Genomic DNA, 21837 nt, shown 5'->3' on the forward strand with positions numbered 1-21837 from the left:
CCCCCAGCCCCTCACTGGGGGATTCTAGGCAGGGGCTCTACCACTGAGCCACGCCCCCAGCCCCTCCCTGCAGTGTTCTTGGCATTCTTCCGCTTAACCAGGTTCACCTCCCTTTCTTCTTGACTGAAGACAGAGAAAGCTGATTCAGCAACCCTTCCCACCTTCATCCTTCGACACAGCTGTCAAGGTCACAAAATGATGGGACTGTTCTATAGGAGAGTTCTAGATCTTTGGGGCCAGCAGAACAGTACTGGAGAACATCCAGTACCAAGCTTGCCAAATGTACATAGCCTCCTGCCAACTCTCACTAGAGATGGATAGCTGGGGCCACTGAACCACTGAGGATTCTGGGGACTCAGCAGGAATGCATGATAGACTGGTAAGGCCTGTTATAGCTACTAGAATATAGTGTGGGTGTCTCTCCCCCTAGACCCCACCCACCAGGTCCTTTGCTCGGGCTAGAAGAGGTTCCAAGCCTTTCCTAGAACCATTCTGGAGCCAGGTCTGTCTTTCCTGGCATTTCTCTAGCTATTTCCCCAAGCTACCTGCTTCACCCTCTCCAAGTCAGAGTCATCACTGGAGCTGGGCGTGGAGGGATGGGCCTCGGAGGTAGTCACAGAAGAGGATGACTTCATCCTGAAAGAGTTGGTACAGGACAGGAATGAGGCTGGGTGGTGGGTTGCCTCCCGCTTTTCCTATCCCAGGGGTTATATTATGTTCCTCCCCAATAGTCATGACCCACCTTGGCAAGGTTGTGCTGTTCTTCTCCCAGGGTCTTCGAACAGGTTCTGTGTGTGGGGGTGGGGCAACAAATAAGAAAGATCAGAGACAAGCATTGCCCCCACAGTACTGTACCACCACTCAACTCACCAGGGCAAAGAATTTTAGAAAACTACAATCCCCAGTACTGTTTTCACAGATTTTTCCTCTTAAGTGCTTTCTAAGCAAGAACAATGCATCCTGGGATTTGTAGTTTCTTTAGATAGACAGCACTGTCACTCACCACTTTGGGCAGGGAGTCGGGCCTCTGGCTCCTCCTGCTGGCGGTAAATAAAAGTATCATAAACTAATCTTTCTATGCCACTGTTCCTCTTCCAAGTCCAAAGCCAGCTCAACCCTGTCACACCTCCTCCCTGCCCTAGGGTACTAGGGTACATCATAAGGAATATAGAGCCCCCTACTTACACTGGCTGACTCGTCTTTGGGGGGCTTCTCCCCAACCTGTGTGGCTTTCCTTCTGCAGAGGGGCAAGCAAAGACAAGCTAAAGTTCATGCTCCCCAGTCCTAGGACCCCTCTCACTAAATTCCAGGATAGGTTGAAAAGTTAAAGAAGGGGCCTGCAAGATACCTCGGCAGACAGCAGTGCTTGCCACCTAGCTGAATCATCTGACTGAATCCTGAGGACCCATGTGAAGGTTGGAGCAGAGAACTGAGTCCCGCAGGTTATCGAACCTCCACATAAACACACATCCACAATGAATAAATAAATGTAATAATACTTTTAAAAAGAGAGGCAGGCAGATCTCTGTGAGTTCAAAGCCTCCCTGCTCTACACAGTGAGAGACTGTCTCAAAAACAGAAAAATACACGGGACAGCATGGCACAAGCCTGTAATCCCATGTGAGGGGCAGAGGCAGGAGAATCATTCTAAGTTCCAGCCTAGCCAGGGCTGAGAACAGCAACACCAAAAATCCAGTTCTGAGCTGATGAGATGGTTCAGGAAGGAACTGTTAAACTTGACTCTGATTCCCAGAACCGGCATGGTGGAAGGAGAGAAACCAACCGCTCTTCTGGGGAGCCATGGACACACTCATATACAATAAGTAAAAAGAAAGAACTTAAAATTTAAGGAAAAATCCAGCTCAGAGATTGCTCCTCGCGAATTTGGAGGGGTCCCCCTAGGAACTGTAAGGGTGAGGGGGCTTCTAGACCGTCTAAGCTTCTAGAATGTTCAGGGAGGGTCTCCTATGGCTCAAGCACAGAGTGTGAGCACTTTACAGCCTGTGAGCCACCTCAGCGGATGGCTGTCATCAGGCAGCACTGCCACTCAAAGACACAAAGAAGCTGGGTGCAGGTGTGACATCCCAGTGCTCAGGAGGCTGAGGCAGGAGCATCAGAAGTTCAGCCTAGGCTAGACATGAGAGGGAAGGGAGAGAGGCCAGGAAGGGGAGGAGGCCCCAGTCAGCACTCCCAACAGCCTAACCCTGAAACTGCAGCATGTGGCTGACTTCTGAGGGACCCAGGCTCACCTCCGGGCCAGCATGGCGTTCATCTCTTCCATAAGCCCCCCACCAGTGCTTCGACTGTTCTCAGCTTTGGGGGCCAGGGGCCCCCCAGAGGCCTCCTCCTGCTGAAAGAATGAAAAGGGGAAGAAGGCGTCACAGGCAGGCCAGATGACTCCCCAGCCCTCTTGTGACACCTTTGGGGGACTCTGACCACCTCCCATTGTCCCCTGAGGGTGTCATCCCAGCCACTCCCAGATATTTCCTCACCTTGCTCACTTTCCTGAGTTTGGCTCCAGCAATGGCAGCAGCCAGGCCTGGGGCCCCGGAACCCCCACTACCGGGGCCCTGTGCTGTAGGGAGTGGGGGTGCAGGGGGTGGGGCTGCCCCTGCTCCATGACCTGCCCCAGATACCCCCAAGGGAGGCAGACCTGGGGCTGGAGGGGGACCCGGAGGAGGGGGAGGTCCTGGAGGTGGAGGTGGGCCCCCAGCTGGGGGAGCAGGTGGGCCTCCTGTAGTAAACACAGAGAATGGTATGGCTGAGAGAGAAGCCTGATTTTGTATCTTCCCTGCCCAACCTGCTCCTCCAGGGAGGTCCCCATGAGCCATCACCTGCGTTGGAGACCCGGCGCTCCAAATGCTCGGGCTGCCTGTACAGGGGAAAGAAGCTGCTTCAGTCCCCAAACCAAGCCAGCTGGGGGAGGGGGGAGGGGGGGAAGACACACAACCAGAAGCCTCTGGTTCATCTCTCAGGTCACCGGTGAGACTGGTGCCTGCCCTCCCTCCAAGTCTGCCTTCCGAGGGCCCAGGGATGAAAACAAGAAGCAGGAGACACTGATGGGGCTTGGGTGCATTCTTTTCAACTATGCAAACAGATGATTCCAAAGTGGCCACTGGCTCAGAAAGCTGTGCTACCCTGGTGTGGAGGGTGGAGTGGGGAGCGGGGGGCGTGGGGGCAGTGCCAGAATGGTTCATTTCCTCATTAGATTCTTTCCGGAGGGGGTTAGATTTTCTTTTTCTTTTTTCTTTTCTCCCTATTTAGACAAGGTCTCACTGTGTAGCATAGGTTAGCCTGGAACTTTGTAGACCAGGCTGGGCTCTGAATGCTTGGAAAGGTGTGTACCACCATGTTGATTTTTACAGTGGGGTCCCCTACTGATTTCTAAGGCTAGCCTGGAATTCACTCCATAGCCCAGGCTGGCCTCAAAACTCTTAGCAGAGCTCCTGCCTCAGGCTCCCAGGTACTGAGATGACAGGTTGTGCGCCACCACGCCCAGTTTTGCAGTTTCTTGGTCCCCAGGAGCTTGGCAACTGGTGTCTAAATACTGTTTTCTTCTAGACTCTTGGCCCTCTGACTTTTCTAGAAAGTGAAAACTGGCAGGTTCTGAACTCTGGGAGCTATAGGATGCCTAGAGGGTCCCCACCTTTTCTGTTGTTCCAGCTCCTCTGGGGAGGGGCCATTCTGGGCAGACCAGGCAGGGGGTGCTGGGGCCGGGGGAGGCCCACCTCCTGGAAGGGAAAGGGAAAGCCACAGTAAGACAGCAGGAGCTCCGCCCTCCCTCAGTCTCCCCTCCCCTCACCCGGATGCCATCCCAGTGCACCAGAGGCCCTGACAGCCCTTAAAAGGGGCAGCACCCAGGAAAGAGAGCAAGGAGCGGCCTCCCTGTGCCTGAGTCCCTGCATGCGTGGTGGGACACCCACGGAACACAGAGGTCCCACTAGCTGCTAGGCCACGCAGGTTAGAAATCTGCAGGAACAATCACTTTTCCAGCCCAGAGGGACCAACCTCAGGCCTGCACTTCTCCACACAGGATAGTCAAGCTCTTCCACTAAGACTGGCAAGGCCTTGTGAAGGCAACACCTCAGCCACTGGGCTGTTCTCCCTCTACAGAAAGCAGAGCAGTCACCCAGGACAAGGCTTTGAAAGTGCTGTTTGAGGGGGCTGGGGACTTGGCTCAGTGGTAGATGACCTGAGTAGCCTGTCCAAAGCCACTCCCCATTCAATCACCAGCACCTCTAAAAACAATGACAGGATCTTGGCATCCTTAGGAAAGCTAAAAAGAATAAAAATAAAGAAAAGTCTTGTTCCCTGCACCAGAGTCTCCACTTGACCCAGATCACCACCATATGAGCTCAGTGTTTCCAGAAACAGTAAGAAATACCATGTAGTTGGGCAGAGGGTGCACGCCTTTAATCCCAGCACTTGGGAGGCAGAGGCAGGTGGATTTCTGAGTTCGAGGCTAGCCTGGTCTACAGTGAGTTTCAGGACAGCCAGGGCTACACAGAGAAACCCCTGTCTCAAAATAAATAAATAAATGAATAAACAAATAAGTAAATAAGATAAAAATTAAAGATGCAGAAATAGCACATAGAGACCTTATTTTGAACTAGGATGGCACCAGGGCCTGGCATACGGTGGGCAATCCTGTACCACTAAGCTGTTGCCTTAGTATTGCTACCTACGGACTTTGCTTTACACCAGATATAACTATGGAGCCCAGAAAGGCCCAGAACTCTCCACCATCTCACCCCTCACCTTCTCAAAAGCTCTTATCTTATTACAGATGTGTACCACCACGACCAACAAAGGGAACGCAGTGAGGCGGGACAACATCCTGGCGCAGCAAGTGGTCAAAGGAAACCTGCTCTCTTAGAGAGGGCCCTTTCTACCTCAGCATACACCAATCGGTGACAGTTCCCATGAGGGTTTTCTTCCATGAGTTAGCTGATTTCTAGGTAGGCAGACTCAGGCCCTGAAGGGCAGGATAGCAGCTTCAGGCAGCTTAGCACTGCTGAGCCCAAACTCCAGTCTGTTTAGTTGTTTGAGACAGGGTTTCTCTGTGTAGTCCTGGCTGTCCTGGAACTCACTGTGTAGACCAGGCTGGCTTAAACTCAGAGATCCACCTGCCTCTGCCTCCCGAGTGCTGGGACTAAAAGCATGCACTACCACGCTGGTTGTGTTTTGTTTTTATTTTTAAATTTATATGTATGAGTGTTTTGGCTATACCTGTATTTCTGTGTGTCACATGTGTGTCAAGTGCCCACAAAGGTCAGATGTCAGAGCCCTTAGTACTCTGGGTCACCGGTCACGTGGGTGCTTAGAGTCAGACCCAGGTCCTCTGGAAGAGCAGTAAATGTTCTTAAGCACTGAGCCACCTCTCCTGTCCTCCAACACACGCATGCACATGCACGAGTGTACACACACACACACACACACTATTGAGACAGAGCTTTATTTAGCTCAGGCTGGACTCACACTTCCTGTGTAGCTGAGGATAGCCCAAATCTCATTATTCTTTCTCCTCTACCTACTGAGCGCTGGGACGACAGGCGTGTGCCACCAGACCTAGTTTATGCAGTGCTACAGGACTGAGTGCAGAGCTACACACACCAGGTGAGCTGTCTACCTACAGATCTATGTCCTCAGTCCCGCTTTTATTTACGTATCTATATACGACAGGGTCTTGCTACATCATCCAGGCCTGCCTGGCACTGGTTACAATCCTCCTGCTTCAGCCTCCCTATCGCAACAGTGTGAGCCCCAACACCGTCCCACCTGCCCATCTAACCTTCCAAGGCCTCTAGGGCGCTGGCCATGCCGGCTGCAAACTGTGCCGCGTCCTCTTTGCTGCCGAAGTTGAGGCCCCAGACCTGGCGGGCGTCTCGCCACTGATGGAAGATGGGAGTGGCCTGATTGTACTTGACACCCCGGATGATGGCACAGTTGATAACCACCTACAAGAGAGAACAGGTTGACGGGGGCTCGGTGGCAGGGAGGCGGAGGGACAGAGGGACAGAGGGACAGAGGGAGCCTGCACCTGCTGGTCTGGCTGCATTTTGCGGCCAACAACTCGGAAGGAGTTAGCAGTGGGGTTGTGGTAGATCTGGACACGGCTGAAGGTCTGGGGACCGGTGCCAGCAGGGAGCCATCGCTTGTTGCTGTCATCGTAAAGCATCACAGTGGCCCGGCTGGAACAGACGACTGACTCGCTGCCAGGGGAGAAAGCAGAGGAGCCAGTCACATTCTCCTTAGATCGATATGCAGAAGACTGCAGCCTGCACATCAGTGGACAGGAGTGTGGCTGTATATGCATGACTGGGGGCGTGGCTCAGTGGTAGAGCCCCTGCCTAGAATCCCCCAGTGAGGGGCTGGGGGCGTGGCTCAGTGGTAGAGCCCCTGCCTAGAATCCCCCAGTGAGGGGCTGGGGGCGTGGCTCAGTGGTAGAGTGCTTGCCCAGCTTGCTCGATCGGGCCCTGAGCTGAGTCCACAGTACTGTAAAAGGAGATGGATTGACAGATGAGGATACTGTAGGGAAGAGACAGGCAGGCCACACACAGGAAGAGAAAAGTCAGGAAAGAGATAAAGTGGGGTCCATAAGGCTTGAGCTGGGAACTAGGCAGCCTGCTCAAGGTCCTGGGTTCAGCCTCTACAGCCTTAATCAAAAGTAGATACAGGTCGGCTGGAAAAGGCAGAGCTGCCAGGACTAGCAGTCAACCAGGGAGTGAACTGAGAACAACCTCTGCCTGGCCTCAGTTTCCCCACCCCTATCAACTCTCCACCCCCTCCACTGCTCCCAGCTGGGGTCAGATAAGAAGGGTGGGAAGTGTGAGGCCAGATCCCAGGACCCTGGGGATGTGTCCCCTGAGGCTGCTTTTACTGGCCACCTGGTCCATCTGGTTCCCCAGGGTCCAAACAGCCATTTGGCACACATTCCTGGCTGCACAGTCACACCCTGTGGCTGGGGATGGAGACACAGCGGTGGCCCAGACAGACTGCCCTGCCACCAGCCTCCTGGAAGCACACTCCTGTACCAGGAACAGACCTGACCAATCCTGGCACAGCAGAGTCTCAAGAGTCAAGAATTCAGACTGGGGAGTACCCCAGAGAGCAGCTCTGGTCTAGCCTGGGGGGCAGGCAGAGCAGAGGAGGCCACTGGCTGGTGCAGGAAAACAACAGCTGACATATAGAGTCAGACACCACAGACCTGGGTTCAAACCGCCGAACCCTTCTTCCAAATGACCAGAGAGCTCATGTCCCTCATCTGTCACTTAGGGAAGACATGATAGTCCCCACCTCCAGAAGGTTGTGAGTAGGAATGGACCTGGTTAAAGTACTAGGCACAGTACCTAGTATACACTGGGGTACCGAGTGCTTGGTCACTGTCACCACTGAGGTACTGGGCACTCAACAGTCAGTACTGAGTGCTCAGTACTATCAGTACTAGGGTACCCTGACACTAGGTACTAGGTATCAGTACTAGGGTCCATCACACTAGACTCCCACGAACACACCTGTCCTCCTGGAAGACTCAGTTCTCCTCCAGGGCAGGCAGTAAGGCTTGCAGACAGGAAGTAACTTGGTCAAGGTCACTTACAGACAGAGGAAGTTGGGGGTAGCTCAGGCCCCACCTACCCTCACCAGACAGGGGAAGTTGGGGGGAGTTCACCCCACCCCCACCAGGCTTTTTCCTGAAAAGAAGAAGTTTGTGGTTTCCAGGGGAGAGAAACTTCACCCTGCAATGTCGGGGTTGGGGGCTGGGGCGTGACGCCAGGCTGTGAGAGTTCAGCAGGGAAAGCCCCTCGGCAGGCTTGGCTGAACCTAGCGCCCCAGCTTTGCATGTATGGTGCTCTTTACCTGGGCCCATGCCTCGAGCCTACCCAGGTCACTCCTCCTGTCCCACTGTGTCCCTTCAGGATGGACGCCGGTCCACCTGGATACAGTGGAGAAGGCCCAGAGAGGTGGGATGTTCCACCCACACCACACAGGCACAAAGTAGCTGAGAGGCTCTGAAGCCAGGTGAGCCGGCACCCCGGCTCCCAGGTCCCATAGTTAACCACAGACGGAGCTGCAGTCCTATCCGAACATCAGGTGCTACTGGAAACAAGCATAGCTTCAAGGGACTGTTTCTGGCTCAGGCACCCTTGGCAGGGCAGGGCTAAAGCCCCACCCACACCTGCCACCCACACCCAGGGCAGACTCCGCACCACTGCCCCACCCAGGTGCACTTTAGCCTCTCAGGTAGTCCTGCCCTGCCACGGCTCTGGTACCGAGGGAGTGACCCTGGCTGAGTGACCCTGGGCCAGGTCCTGTCCTCAACTAGGCCTGAACGATGACATTATAGAAGGACCTTAAGACCCAATCTCAGAGTCCATCCGTCCCCATGTCCCTGGCGCACTCTCACTCACCCCGTCACCCACCCCCCCACCCCCACCTCCACAAAACCCGTCTTCTCCCCATCCAAGGCTTGTGAGGCCCCCTGTGCTCGGCACTCTCCTTCCCTCTTGCCTTTGCTCAGTCTGTTCCAACTTTTACATTCTGTTCCAACATCCCCTTTCCGCTTGCACACCCCCCCCCCCCCCCCCCCCCCCCCGGCTCTGCCTAGATGTCTTCCCTTCCCAGAATTCCTCCCTGACCACTTCATCTGCACACCTCCCGACAGTCCTTTCTGCTTGACCGTCTTTTGTTCTGAGACACCCTTGTAACTCAAGCCCCACGATAAAGATAAAAACAAAAACCAGAACCAGCCTCAGCTGGACGACGGGGCCTGCGCCCAGTCATCCTAGCACTCAGGAGGCTGACGCAAGAGGAGCTCACGTTTGAGGCCAGGCTGGCTGTGCAGCACAGTGAGACCCTGTCTCAAGGAAATGAAACACCAAAACAGGGCCAGCGAGATGGCTCAGCAGCTGAAGGGGCTTGCCTCCAAGCCTCAAGACCTGAGTTCGATCCCAGTGGAGGGAGAGAACAGGAGTTGTCCTCTGACCTCCACACAAAGTCAAAATGGAAGACTTTTTTTTCTTTTTTTTTTCCAAATCCTTAAAAAGGAAAAGGTTAAGAAATAGTGAATTTAGGTCAAAAGCATGAAGACTTGGAGTGTGATTTCCCCTAGGCCCTCGTCACCTGAGAAGCTGCTGACACCACTTGCCTAGGAGTGAGTATATTTAGGCGTCCCACCTTTTGAAAGCAGCACCCCCATGATCTACACTCCTTCTTTCATACCTTGCCTTGTTTCAAAATACCAACCAGACTGTTTTCTCTTCTTTCAGTGAACATGAGTTCAACAAGGAGCACCTCTGCTCGCTCACTGTGTGATCTTTGCCCAGGTGTCTTCACCTCTCTGTGCCTGCATTTCATCATCCATCACAGGGCTAAGGTGTCAGTCTGGCTCATCTGACTGCTGAGTGGTGTGTCGGGAAATTGGAGCCCAATGCTCACAACAATGTTGTCGACCTTCAAAATGTCAGCAGCAGACTGTTGCGTCTGCTATTCACAACTGCTGAGTGCTCCTTAGTGCTGGGTACCACTCTAGGTTCTAGAGATGCATTGGGGAGCCAAAGGGATCCTTGGGGACCTGATGTTTCGGCAGAGGAAATAAAAGGCAGCAGTTCTGGGCCGGAGAGCCCTGTTCTTGAGATGCGAAGGCAGGATAGACTTTGTAGGCTTCAGGCCAGCCTGGGTTACATGGTGAGACCCTGTCCCGACAAGGAGCTGGAGTGGAAAAATCCCCACAGGAGGTATATACCTGTGACCCCAGCTCTAGACAGAAGCAAGAGGATCTGGAATCTGAGAGGACAGTGGAGGGCTTGCAGGATGGCTCAGTGGGTAAAGGTGCTTGCTGCTAACCGTGACGACTTGAGTTCCATCCCCAGAACCTTCACAGTAGAAGGTGAGTCTCTCTTCCCTCGCTGGACAGCCAGTTGTAGACCTGCCCTCCTCCCATGAAGCTTCATGTCCTGTGCCTCAGTTTCCCAGCCCGGAAGTTCCCAACACACTGAGTCCATTGGATAAAAGGGAACAACAGAGACCTGAACCCACACCCTGCAGTTGACAGACTCCACCTTGGCAGCTGGGAACCCTAAGAGGGAGGGAGCCTCTGGGGACAGAGGTGGCCAAATACTGGCAGTTCCCTCGACTGCTACCTACCCCCAACCTTACCCCACCATCTCCTGGCACCATTAAACTTGACACACATGTGCACACACACATATCTGAAGCAGAATAGTCCAGACTGGCCTAGAATTTACTCTGCAGCCCAGGCTGGCCTGCAAGTATGGTTCTAGATTTTTTTTTTTCCTTTTTGTAATACTACTAGTCTTAGACAGTCCTAGGTACAAATTCAAACTTTACCACCTCTAAGCTGATTTTTATATATTTTTGATACTGGGACTCAGTAGCCCAAGGGCCTCCAGCTCTTGGCCCTCCTGCATTCACCTCCTGAGTAATGTGTTACAGGCATGAGTCACCACATCGTACTCCCAAACCATTAAACTTTAACAGGCCATTTCCTTAACATCGCTGCACCTCAGTTTTACTATCTGTAAAATGGGGTAAGACCAGGGGCACATGCTTGTACTAGCACTGCACTTAACTGCAGTGGAGATGAAAACGGAACCAGACCCATATTACCCCGCCTGGCACGAAGGTGTGTGATTGAACCCGCTACTTAAAAAGAAAAGAATCACATGTGTTACTGCAAGAGGAGAGGAGTTAAGCACATGCTTTCAGAATTCTGCCCAAGAGCCCTCAGACCTCTGACCCCTTCTCTGCCTTTCCCAGCTCCCGGATGCGGCAGACACTCGGCAAATATTTGTCAAACTGGGAGAAAAAGAACCATATCTTGTAATTTTCCATCTCAACCACCTCCTTTTCCATTCCCCCCAGGGCTGTTCCCAGCCAAGCCAGTCCTGCCCCTGCCCACCACAACATAAGAACCTCTGAGGGCACAGAACTCAAAGTCTGGGGGTTGGAGCTCAGTTTACCCAGCTGGGAATAAGGAATGGGTCTGGGGGTGGGCTCTCTCTCTCTCTCTCTCTCTCTCTCTCTCTCTCTCCTCTCTCCTCTCTCCTCTCTCCTCTCTCCTCTCTCTCCTAGCTGTCCTTGGAGAAGTGACACAGCCCAGCAAGTGATCGAGGACGAGGGAGACCCTCTCCTCAGAGGGTGGGGAATCCGTTCGACTCGTGCCTACCCTCAGGGGAGGGAGGTTTGTTTGGCCCTGGCCACAGCCAGTGGGGGACGGGCTGCAGGAGGACTGGGGCTGGGGGTGGGGGTGTAGGGGGCTGGCCTAGACGTCGCTCCTGTCCTTTTACGGTCTCAGCGAGTGAGGCGGCACTAACTCGGACATCCGCCATCCGCCTTCCACCCGGCCTGGGACCGGAAAGGGGTGGGGGAGGGGAGGGGCTGGGGGCAGCAAGTGGAGGGGGCAGTGGAGGAACTGACCCCCTTTCGGGGGACAGAGCTCCCATGGGGGAAGGGAAGGCCAGGCAGGAAGTCTCCAGGGTGTCTCGATGTCCCCCTTCTTGCTCGAGATCACAACACTCCCACATACCAAGGGACAGACATGGGAGGGAGGGCGGGAGGGAGGGGTCCTAGCTCAGGATCCTAGAGAGGAATGTCACCTAGATGTCAGAGGGCAAGACTGGAGGATGTGCACATGGGGGGTTAAGCCCAAAGTGTCCTCAGGAGACTCCTCCTCTAGCCAGGGGCTTTGGGGCAGGAAGTCCCAGCCAAAGTGGAGGAAGGGAGATTAGTATTGTCAAGATGTGGCCCCAAGGGAGAGGTTATGGGGGGCTGGGGCTGAGAGGAGGGGAGGCCTCGGTCAGCCCAGGCCCCGCCCTCAGGTGAGCCCAGGAGTTCAGGGCAGGTCCCAGGGAAGACAGTTTAAAAAAAAAAAAATCCCCGGGTCCCCCTCACACACAGGATTAAATTCCTGGGAAGAGAGCTGGAAGAAGCTGGCAAGCCTGGGTCCCTGAGGGAGAAGGCTATGACCTTGACGCTTCCCAGCGCCCCCTCCTCCAATCCCACGGCTTGGGGAAGGGGGGGTGACACCCGGCGACACTGAGCCCAGGGGGAGGGGCCGTTGGTGTGGGGAAAGCAGCTGGCCACAGTGCTCACTGGGGGCCCGCCCCCCACACCAGCTGTCTCGACAGGTGAGTCAGGAAGACAAAGGCCCCCCTCCCCCAGCTGCCGCGCCCCCTCCCTCCCCGTCCACCAGGTGGGGGGGGAACCAGAAGCAGCCCTCGGCCTGGAGTGCTCCCGGGCCCTAGAACCCAGCCTGGGTGTCTAGCGGGAGAAGAGTCCCATCCAGACCCTCTAGGCCCCGAGGATCAGATTCTCAAGACCCCCCTCTACAGGAGAACTTCCGTGTCCACCAAATTTAGAGACATCAAGAAGTACCCCCAAAGTTAAGGACCGCGGTCCCACTCTGGAGTGCCCCAGACGCAAGGGTCCGAAGACCACAACCCGAGACTCAAGAGTTTCAGGGCTCGGGTTCTCAAACCAGCCTCCCACCTAGTTTTGAATTTGGGGGCGGTAACTCTGAACCCGCTTATACCAGATCATCCCGGCGAGGTTCTGCCTATCTGCGAACTCGGAGGTGCTCCCCCCCCCACAAGTCTTCAAATTCTGAGTCCCGAGAGCGCCCCTAAACCTGAAAGCCATCAAGAGAACCTCAGCCGGCACCGCCCCAAGCCTTTAGGGAGTAGTGTGGAGAAACAGGGTGTCGATATTTAGAGATCGCTCCAGGAGGCATCGGCCCAGATCTGGGACGCCCAAAGCGCGGTGTCCCCTAAACCCAGCCCCGAACGAGCTGGGGGGAGGGGGACAAAGGCGGGGCGCGGAGCCGGCTCCCGGCTGGGACCCGGCTGGGGGTTTCGGGGCTCACCTCATGGCTGCGCGGAGGGCGGGCGGCGCGCCCACGGGGAGTGCTCCCGGGGCGCCCCTAACTGGAAGTGCAGGGGTGCGGGGCTGGCTCCAGGTTCTGCTCAGTCTCTCTCGGGGTCCCGCCCCATAGAGTCCAGCTTCCTGGGGAGAACGTGGACCGGGCCGGGGCGGGTCCTCAGGCGCCTCCTCCCTCCGGTACTCTGATGTGCTAAGATCCCCAGCGATGGGAAGCGGGGTGCAGCGTCCGAACCTCGCCGGCGCACCCCCTCGGCCGGCAGCACCTCCGCGGTTACTCTTACTACTGTACTCTCTTTGCTACATTTCGTTCCAAAATTCCACTCCCCACACCCACAATGCCCTGCGCCTTAAAGGGGCCGTGGACGCCTCCAGGCGGGGGATGGAGAGCGTTTAAAAGGCAACGCGGAACCTCGGGCTTCCGCAATCGCACTCCTTCCACAGTCTCGTGGCGTGGGGGTGGGGGGTGCACTTAGAGCCTCCCCCCCGAGCTGGAGGGGGAAGCTTGGTGGAAGAGAAGGGGCCTTTCTTTGATCTCTAGCTGTCTCCACTATCGAATTCTTTAGTAGAGATCTGGGGATGCAGGTTCTTCACTCCAACTCGCTCCGTGGACTTCTGCTTAGTTTTTTTTTTTGGGGGGGCGGGGGGGTCCCTCTGGTTAAGCAAGAGATCTAATCAATTTCCACCTTTAAGTAACACTTCCGCACATCCCCTGTTCCCCAGATCTCGCTTCTCAGGCCGGGCCCCACCCCTCGCCGCCCCCCACCCTCCGGGGGAAGGTGTGGAGGAAGTGAGCGAGGGGGCGCGGCGGGCCGCTGACTCACCGCCGCCGGGTCGCGGCTGCGGTGGGGGCGGGGGCGAAGGTGGGGGATAGACTAGGAGCGAAGGGTTGGAGGTGGGACCCCGATCTGCTCCCCACGCGTGCCCAACTACGTCTTAGTTTTGCCCACGGGGGACAGTAGGATCATCTCAACAATCCGACAGGCTCAGAGGTCCGGAGACCCTCCCTGGAGCCCCTTCCCCGCCAACACAGCAGAGTTGAGTCGAGCCCGGCCACCCTCCAATCCTTCAGCAGCGGGACCCATAGACCCCGCCCAGAGTTACATCATCATGCAGACACGCCCCTCCCGTAGAGCTCCACCTGGCAGGAAGAAAGGCGGTAACTCTAAGAAAACATCAGTTCCTGATTTACAGATCGAGAAACTGAGGCACAGAGGCAGGGAATGGGTTTAGCTTATGGTCGCCTTGTTTGGGTTCCCCCTCAAACTCTCGGGGAATCAATCCACGTGGCCTTTGGCCAGTCCATTTCCTGGATGCTGGCTCCCTGTTGGCCTTCACTTGCAAGAACCTCATCCTTCAGGCCGAACTCTTACTTAATTCTGCGCTGAAAAATCTAGTACACTAGTTGTCCTGCCACAAACCAGGAAGCAGAGGCAGGAGGATCACGAGTTTGAGGCTAACCTGGGCGACAGGGTGACTTCAACTATGTCTGAGGTTATTTAAGAACACAAACGGCCTGTGGAGATGGGTCGCAGTTAAAAAAACAAAAACAAACAAACAAACAAAAAAAAACCTTGCTACTTTTGCAGAGGACCCAAGTTCAATTCCCAACACTCACAGGGCTAATAACTGCCTGTAATTATAGGATTCCATTCATATGCACATGCCCACCACTTCCACACACATATATAATTAAAAATAATGCAAGTAAATCTTTTTAAAATTAAAACTGCAAATGGGCCAGATGTGATAGCACAACACCTTTACCCCAGCACTCAGAAGGCAGGGTAAGAATAGGTCTCAGTGAGTTAGAGGCCAGCCTGGTCCATATATAATGAGCTCCAGGTCAGCCAGCCTGGGCTACATAGTGAAATCCAAGTCAGCCAGGGCTACACCATGGGACTCTGTATGAAAAACAAACAATAAAAACAGCAAAACAAAACCTTGGGTAACACACACACATGCATCTAAGTCAGCGGTCCTCAACCTTCCTAACACTGCAGCCCTCGTGTTGTGGTGACCCCTGAACCATCAAGCTATTTTCATTGTCACTTCATAACTGTAATTTTGCTACAGTTATGAATTGTGATATAAGTATCTGTGGTTTCCGATGGTCTCAGGGGACCCTGTGGAAGGATCCTCTGATCCCCTGAGAAGTCACGACTCACAGGTTGGAAACCTCTGGCCTAGGCTATAATTCTTCGAGACCCCCAGTCTCTGGGTGCACTGGAACGAGCTCAGATTTTTATCAGCTTCTGAGTTCTCAACAAGGCTGAGCCAGAACGATAGTTATCCAACTAAAGGAGAACCACACTGCATGTGAGCTTCGCCTGGATGTTTTTCCTCTGTTTCACCATCTGTGAAATGGGAAGAGTGAAGTTCCATACTGCCTTCACTAAAGCAAGAGCTAGCATTTTTTTTCTATAAAAGTCTATAAATTAAACAGGGCTGGAGAGATGGCTTCAGACGGTGATGCACCTGTTCTGTGATCATCGGGACTGGGTTTGGGGTCCCCAGTACCATATAAAAACACATCTCTTAACATCATCAGCACTGGAGGCAGCGGGACATAGCAGACTGCCGAGCTTCACTGGCTAGCTGAACCACTGAGCTCCAGGTTTGCTCAGATCCTGTTTCTAAAATAAGGCAAAGAATAGTCCAAGGAGATGCTCCTGACGGTAATCTCTAACCTCCAGCACATCCCTGTGCTCACAGGGGCCCGTGTGCACATACACACACACACGGGAAGTCCCAGTGGAAATACTTTAAGCATAGTAAACATAAGCCTGATCACTGTGGTCGTGTGTGTGTGTGTATGTGTGTGTGTGCACATACGTGACACAGGGTTTGTAGGACTGAGCACAAGGCTTTTTGCACACTAGACAAGACTGTTCTACTCAGATACACACCCAGCCTGATGAATCTTTTTTCTTCTCTCTCCCTCTCCCTCTCTCTCTCTCTTTCTTTCTTTCTCTTTTCTTTTGTTTTTTGTTTGTTTGTTTGTTTTCTGTTTTTCGAGACAGGGTTTCTCTGTGTAGTCCTGGCTGTCCTGGAACTCACTCTGTAGACCAGGCTGGCCTCGAATTCAGAAACCCACCTGCCTCTGCCTCCTAAGTGCTGGGATTAAAGGCATACTCGACCACTGCCCAGCTCTCTCTCTCACTCTCTCTCTTCCTCTCTCTCTCTCTCCCTCTCTCTCTCTCTCCAGGATTTCTGTGTAGCCCTGGCTGTCCTGGAACTTGCTCTATAGACCAGGCTGGCCTCAAACTCACAGAAATCCTCCTGCCTCTGCACCCCATCCTAACCCCGAGTGCTGGTGTTAAAGGCACTCACCACCAGGGCCCAGCACAGCTTTTTTTCTTAACAGAACTTTTTAAAATACCAATGCACTGGGAGGCATCTCAGTGGGTAAAGACACTGGCTCCAGAGCCTACGGATATGAGTTCAATTCCTGGGACCAACGTGGTGGAAGGAGAGAATCGGCTCCTGTAAGTTGTCCTGTGATCGCCCCCCCACGCCCCGCATGGGTGGGTTCCAGGGTATCAGACGCAGTTTGTCAGTCTTCAGGGCACCTTCAGAGATATTTACTCAGCCCAAGATTAAAAAAAAAAAATTAATGTGAAGTGAGCCTCTTTGTTCATTTTCTTCCCTGTATTTTTTTCCTATGACATGATTTTTTTGTTGTTGTTGTCGTTGTTGTTGTTGTTTTCGAGACAGGGTTTCTCTGTGTAGCCCTGGCTGTCATAGAACTCACTCTGTAGACCAGGCTGGCCTCGAACTCAGAAATCCTCCTGCCTCTGCCTCCCAAGTGCATGTCATGATTTATTATTTATTAGTCCCCTTGTTCACTGGCTCCCCAAACATGGCTGTCATCTGCCCTGGCCTCCAGGATTTCAGTGGGCTGGGCTGGCTCACAGCTATGAAGAGGGCCTGATGACAGGGCAGTGGCTCACTGCACATTTGCTGACCAGGGAATACGCAAATTTCTCTTTTGTTTTCTCTCTACATAGCCCTGGCTGTGCTGGAACTTATGTAGACCAGGGGGGTTTTAAATCACAGAGATACCTGTCTCTGCATCCTGAGTCTGGTATCAAAGGCATGGGTCACCATGCCCAGCACAAATAAATTTCTAATTTACTTAACTGATTAATGGAGTGTGTGTACAGCAGTGTGTGCTGGTGTGTGCACCTGCACACTTATGGAGGCCAGGGAGGGTGTCAGATCCATTGCAGCTGGGATTTCAGGAATTTGCAGGTGTCTGCTTGCATGGATTTGAACTCAGATCCTCATGATTGTGCAGCAAGCACTCTTAACCAGTGAGCCTCTCCAGCCATGATTTTGTGTGTGGGAAGGAAGGGGGGGAACTGTCCAACTCCCGATCATTGATCCTCTGTCTCAATCCCAGATGTGTTCGGCTCACAAGCTGATGCCTTAACATCTGGGGCAACAAGCCACTTTTTATAGAAAAAAACATAGTCCAGGATGAAGTGGCACATGCCTGTGACCTCAGCACATGAGAGGCGGAGGCAGGAAGGTTTCCATTTCGATACCTTCCTGGGCTCCATGATCAAAACAAAAATTAAAGGGGTGTCGGAGAGAGACGGCTCAGCATTTAAGAGAACTTATTACTCTTGCAGAGGAATTCGGTTTGGTTCCTAGCATCTGTGAAGACGTTCACAGCTCTCTGTAAATCCAGTGTGAAGGGATCTGATGCCCTCTTCTGGCCTGTGCAGGTACCAGGCACACACGCAATGCATATGGATGAATGCAGGCAAAACATTCATATACATATAAATAAATAAATATGAAGCACAGAGAAAGGAAAGGGAAGGAAAAGAAAGGAAAGGAAAGAAAGAGCCGGGCGGTGGTGCCGCACGTCTTTAATCCCAGCACTTGGGAGGCAGAGGCAGGTGGATTTCTGAGTTTTAGGCCAGCCTGGTCTACAGAGTGAGTTCCAGGGCAGCCAGGGCTACACAGAGAAACCCTGTCTCGAAAAACCAGAAAGAAAGAAAGAAAGAAAGAAAGAAAGAGAGAGAGAGAGAGAGGAAGGAAGGAAGGAAGGAAGAAAGGAAGAGAAGAAAAGTAAAAAAAGAAAAGAAACCGGCCCAACAATATGGCCCAGCAGATAACAGAGCTTGCTGCCAATCCTGAGGACCAGAGTTCAATCCCTAGAATAATCTCCTGAACACTGCCCTCCAGCCACAGCATGTGCTTTACACACACACTCACAATAAGTCGTAATAGTATTAATAATAATGAAAGGGAATGCATTTGGAATTACTTTTATTAAATAAAATTTCATAATCACATCTATCACCACCCCCTTGTAGCAGAGGTTAAAAAAAAATAGAAAGGCTGTTACACGCTGATCACTTAAGATCTGTTTGGCTTTAAATATTAAGGAGGAGAAAAAAAGGGGGTTCGGTTGGATTTTCTGCTGTTGGGAGATGGTGGAATTCCCCCTGGTGAGACTGGGAAGGGGGAAGTGGGAGAGGAAATGAAGAGTCTAGGTTCCTCCACGGCTGGCCTTCCTTCCTCTGACTCTTCTGGTAGGGAAGCACGGATTTCCCCTGAGGACGGCCGCTGTCAGGCCTGAGTTCAAGGCTTGAGTGGGTGTTGATGGCTTCTACCCCTTCTCATCTCTTCTGTAACACAGAATGTAGGAGAGGGAGAAGCAACCCACTTCAGCCTTCTGGAAGCCTCTCTTCTGTTTTATCTTATTTTTGGTTTTTATTTTTTATTCTTTTTGTTTGTTTTTGTTTGTTTGTTTCTTTGTTTTGTTTTGTTTGAGACAGAGTTTCTCTGTGTAGCCCTGGCTGTCGTGGAACTCACTCTGTAGACCAGGCTGGCCTCGAACTCAGAAATCCGCCTGCCTCTGCCTCCCAAGTGCTGGGATTAAAGGCGTGCGCCACCACCGGCCGGTTATTTTTTATTCTTAAAGATGTGTTTAGTGTATGTGTATGAGTGCACGGTCGCTGTCTTCAGGCATGACAGAAGAGAGCATTGGATCCCATTACAGAAGGGCAATCAGTGCTCTTAACCGCTGAGCCATTTCTCCAGCCCCCTGGTTTTTCTTTCTTTCTGTTTAAATTGAATTTAAAAAAATTTAAGTGTATAGGTGTTTTGCTTGCATGTATGTGTATGTACACTACATGTGTGCAGAGGCCAGATGAGGGTGATAGATCCCTTCGGACTAGAGTTATCAGCCATATGGATTCTGGGAAGTAAACGTGAATTTACTACAAGAGGAACAGATGATCTTAACCACTGAGCCATCTCTCTGACACCCTCCCCTTATTTTCTTTCTTTCTTTCCTCCTTTTTTTGTTTTCTTTTAAAACAGAGTCACATGTAGTCCAGAGTAGCCTTCAACTGCCTTGCCTAAGTTCCTCACTCTGGAGCACTGGAATTGCAGCGCTGGAAGGCAGGCAGGCAAGGATGTAGGCTAGGTGGCCTTACCTCTTGACATTGCCCTGGGGTCTGATGCAGTTTAGAGTAAGCTTCAGCAATGACCGCGGCCCTAGCGAGCAAAGGGAAGCCTTCAGGAGACCTGGTCCTGTTGCCGCCCTATCCCATCCTACCTCACCCCTGCTCACTTGCTGTGTAGCCCTCCTCCAGGAGGCAAGCCCGGGATGTCCTCTGAGGCCAGGGTCCTGAAAACCGTGTTTAGGCATGGAGGTTCCTGAGCAGAGGCACACAGCTCTGAGGAGAAGGTGAGCAGAGAGCCCACACTGGCCAGCCACCCCTCCCACTGGCCACTTGACCTGCTCACCAGCAACTTTGTGGCTCAGGGCTGCGTCTAAAGCCATCTCCTTGCTGATTGCCTCCTCACAAGAACTGGGGGCCCCGGGGAAGCAGACCACCATGCAGGTCATGTTATCCAGACTTCCCTGGATAAAGTGAAAGAAAAAAGACTCTAGTGGGTGGGGTAAACGCTCCATTCCAGGATACCGTGCCTTTGAGAGCATGGCTTGCCCGCAATCCTGGTGCTGGGAGTCTCCCTCGCCAACCTGACTAATCCGTCCCCAACTAATCCAGGCTCTCTCCCATTTGGACCATGCCCTTTGCCGATCCTAGCCGCCATGTTGTGTTAACGAAAACAGCCCAGCAAGATGGCTCATAGGCAAAGACGCTTGCCTGACACCAAGTTTGACAACCTGAGTTCGATCTCTGGGACCCATTGATGGAAGGAGAAAACTGATTACCACAAGATGTTCTCCGAGCTACACATACATGATGTGGTCACACACACACACACAAAACATTAAAATATAATAAATACAATTTAAATAAAATAGACAGCCAAAGCTTTTTAAATTCTTCCTATTTTAGTACTCTTCCTGTTTCAGACACACCTCAGGACTAGCCCGAAGTCCTAGCTCGGATCCCATTCCTCGAGGCCATGCCCCTTCTGTTAAATCCCTCCCACTTACCTATGTGCCAGTTCTAGTCTCCATCATGGTTCAAAGCATCCTTCTTGTTTTGCTCAAGAAGTGCCCAAGTCACTCACACCCTCTAGCTCAGCACCACCCACCCTTTATCACGAAGCCCATCCTCCCCAAACGCAGTGGCCCCAGAACCTTGCACAGACATGTGTCCAACAGCTGCGCACAGAGTAGCTCCAGGTCCAGGCCCAGACGCAGGCGCGACGCCACTAGCCCCGCCAGGTCCGCACCAGACAGAGTGTCCCACACGCCATCAGAAGCCAGGAGCACGAACTCATCCTCATCCTGGCGTGCCAGCGCAGCCACCTCGGGCTCAGCGGACACGAGCTGCAACTCAGGAGGCCTCCCTGGTGCCTGCTTGTAGGCAAAGTCACCTAGGGCTCGCGACACGGCCAGAGAGCCCTCCACGCGCCGGCGACGGACGGTGCCACCGGCGTCGTGGATGCGCTCGCGTTCCCGAGGCCGGTGGGGACGGTGGTCCTCGGTGCAGAAAGCCACCGAGCCCGAGCGGCTCAGTAACGCGCGCGAGTCGCCGCAGTGAGCCAGGTAGAGAAATCGCGGGGACACAAGCAGAGCCACAGCCGTCGAGCCACCCGGGTCGCCGCGCGGCCAGAGCGCGCTCAGCTGCGCGTCTGCGTGGAGGAAGGCGCTACGCAGAGCCTGGCGCACGCCGTCCGGCTCCCGAGGCGCGGGACCTAGTTCCCCCAGCACGTGACCTGGGAGGTGTCGCGCTCCAAAGCGCGCGGCCCGCGCTCCTCCATGGCCATCCAGGACGGCGAAAAAAGCCCATCCTGATGGCAGCCCGGGCAAAGCCAGCCGAGCGCAGTGCGCATCCTCCATGCGCGCGCGCCAGCCCTGCACGGCGCTCGCCCCGAAGCGCAAGCCGGATGCGGCCGCCGCACCCCCGTGTAGCCTCTGCCAACACCGGGGCGTAGTCAGGAGACTCCCAGACGCCCCGGGGACGCTGCATTCCTCCTCTACCTCTTGCTCCGCCACCTCCTGAGCTCGAGCGGTCCATCCGAGTCGATCCAGCAGGCGTCCAAAGGCCGCCATCCTACTGCCTGGGGCTCAGGCACTGTCCCCGTCTCCCCTAATCTCTTTTCTGTAAGACTTAAAACCAAGTAAATCTCTTTTCTATCCGTTGACCTGGTCTGAAGTCGGGTCACTAAGAGGTGTATTCATGGGTTTCTTCTTTCCCCACATTTTCTGGGTCAGGCGCTGTTGAACTTGGGGCATAAAAGCACGTTAGTTGCACTCTTTCTTACAGGTAAGACACATTATTTAGAAGTTTATTACACTCATTTGATGCGTGTGGAGATCGGAGGGCAACTTGTAAGAGTCAGTTCTCCTATTCTACCTTGTATATCCTGGGGCTCCAACTCAGATCATCGTGGGTTTGGCAGCAATCGCCTTTACCCATTGAGCGTAGGCCAGACACACAGTATTTTACATGGATAATAATAATATTGTTATTGTTGTTATCGATTTTTGAGACAGGG

At 53.4% G+C, this 21837-nt stretch overlaps 2 protein-coding genes across 5 annotated transcripts in view; both read right to left on the reverse strand.

Annotated features, from left to right (window-relative positions):
- The window catches only part of Vasp (vasodilator stimulated phosphoprotein), a 14707-nt gene extending 1491 nt beyond the window's left edge, over positions 1 to 13216 (reverse strand). Inside the window, exons 1-11 of one of the 4 annotated variants that reach the window (XM_028778697.1) lie at positions 12881 to 13216; positions 6041 to 6212; positions 5792 to 5957; positions 3647 to 3731; positions 2835 to 2872; positions 2493 to 2734; positions 2250 to 2347; positions 1186 to 1237; positions 1004 to 1037; positions 743 to 788; positions 546 to 636 (exon numbers count right to left, since the gene is read on the reverse strand). In XM_028778697.1, the coding sequence (XP_028634530.1) occupies positions 546 to 636; positions 743 to 788; positions 1004 to 1037; positions 1186 to 1237; positions 2250 to 2347; positions 2493 to 2734; positions 2835 to 2872; positions 3647 to 3731; positions 5792 to 5957; positions 6041 to 6212; positions 12881 to 12885 (1029 nt within the window). In that variant the 5' untranslated portion in view covers positions 12886 to 13216. Of the gene's footprint in view, positions 1 to 545; positions 637 to 742; positions 789 to 1003; positions 1041 to 1185; positions 1238 to 2249; positions 2351 to 2492; positions 2735 to 2834; positions 2873 to 3646; positions 3732 to 5791; positions 5958 to 6040; positions 6213 to 12880 lie in introns of all 4 variants that reach the window. The other 3 variants (XM_028778696.1, XM_028778695.1, XM_028778694.1) reach the window with 3 other exon arrangements.
- Positions 13217 to 18160: 4944 nt separating this feature from the next.
- Ppm1n (protein phosphatase, Mg2+/Mn2+ dependent 1N (putative)) lies at positions 18161 to 21405 on the reverse strand. The gene is made up of 5 exons (XM_028778727.1): positions 20474 to 21405; positions 19666 to 19783; positions 19490 to 19595; positions 19353 to 19413; positions 18161 to 18539 (listed from the first exon to the last, which is right to left on the reverse strand). Exons 1-5 carry the CDS (start codon positions 21389 to 21391, stop codon positions 18531 to 18533), a joined length of 1212 nt encoding a protein of 403 aa, XP_028634560.1. The 5' UTR covers positions 21392 to 21405; the 3' UTR covers positions 18161 to 18530.
- Between the last annotated feature and the right edge of the window lie 432 nt (positions 21406 to 21837).

The sequence above is a fragment of the Grammomys surdaster genome, unplaced genomic scaffold (genome assembly GCF_004785775.1).
Source record: "Grammomys surdaster isolate TR1022 unplaced genomic scaffold, NIH_TR_1.0 339, whole genome shotgun sequence".
NCBI classification, from domain to species: domain Eukaryota; kingdom Metazoa; phylum Chordata; class Mammalia; order Rodentia; family Muridae; genus Grammomys; species Grammomys surdaster.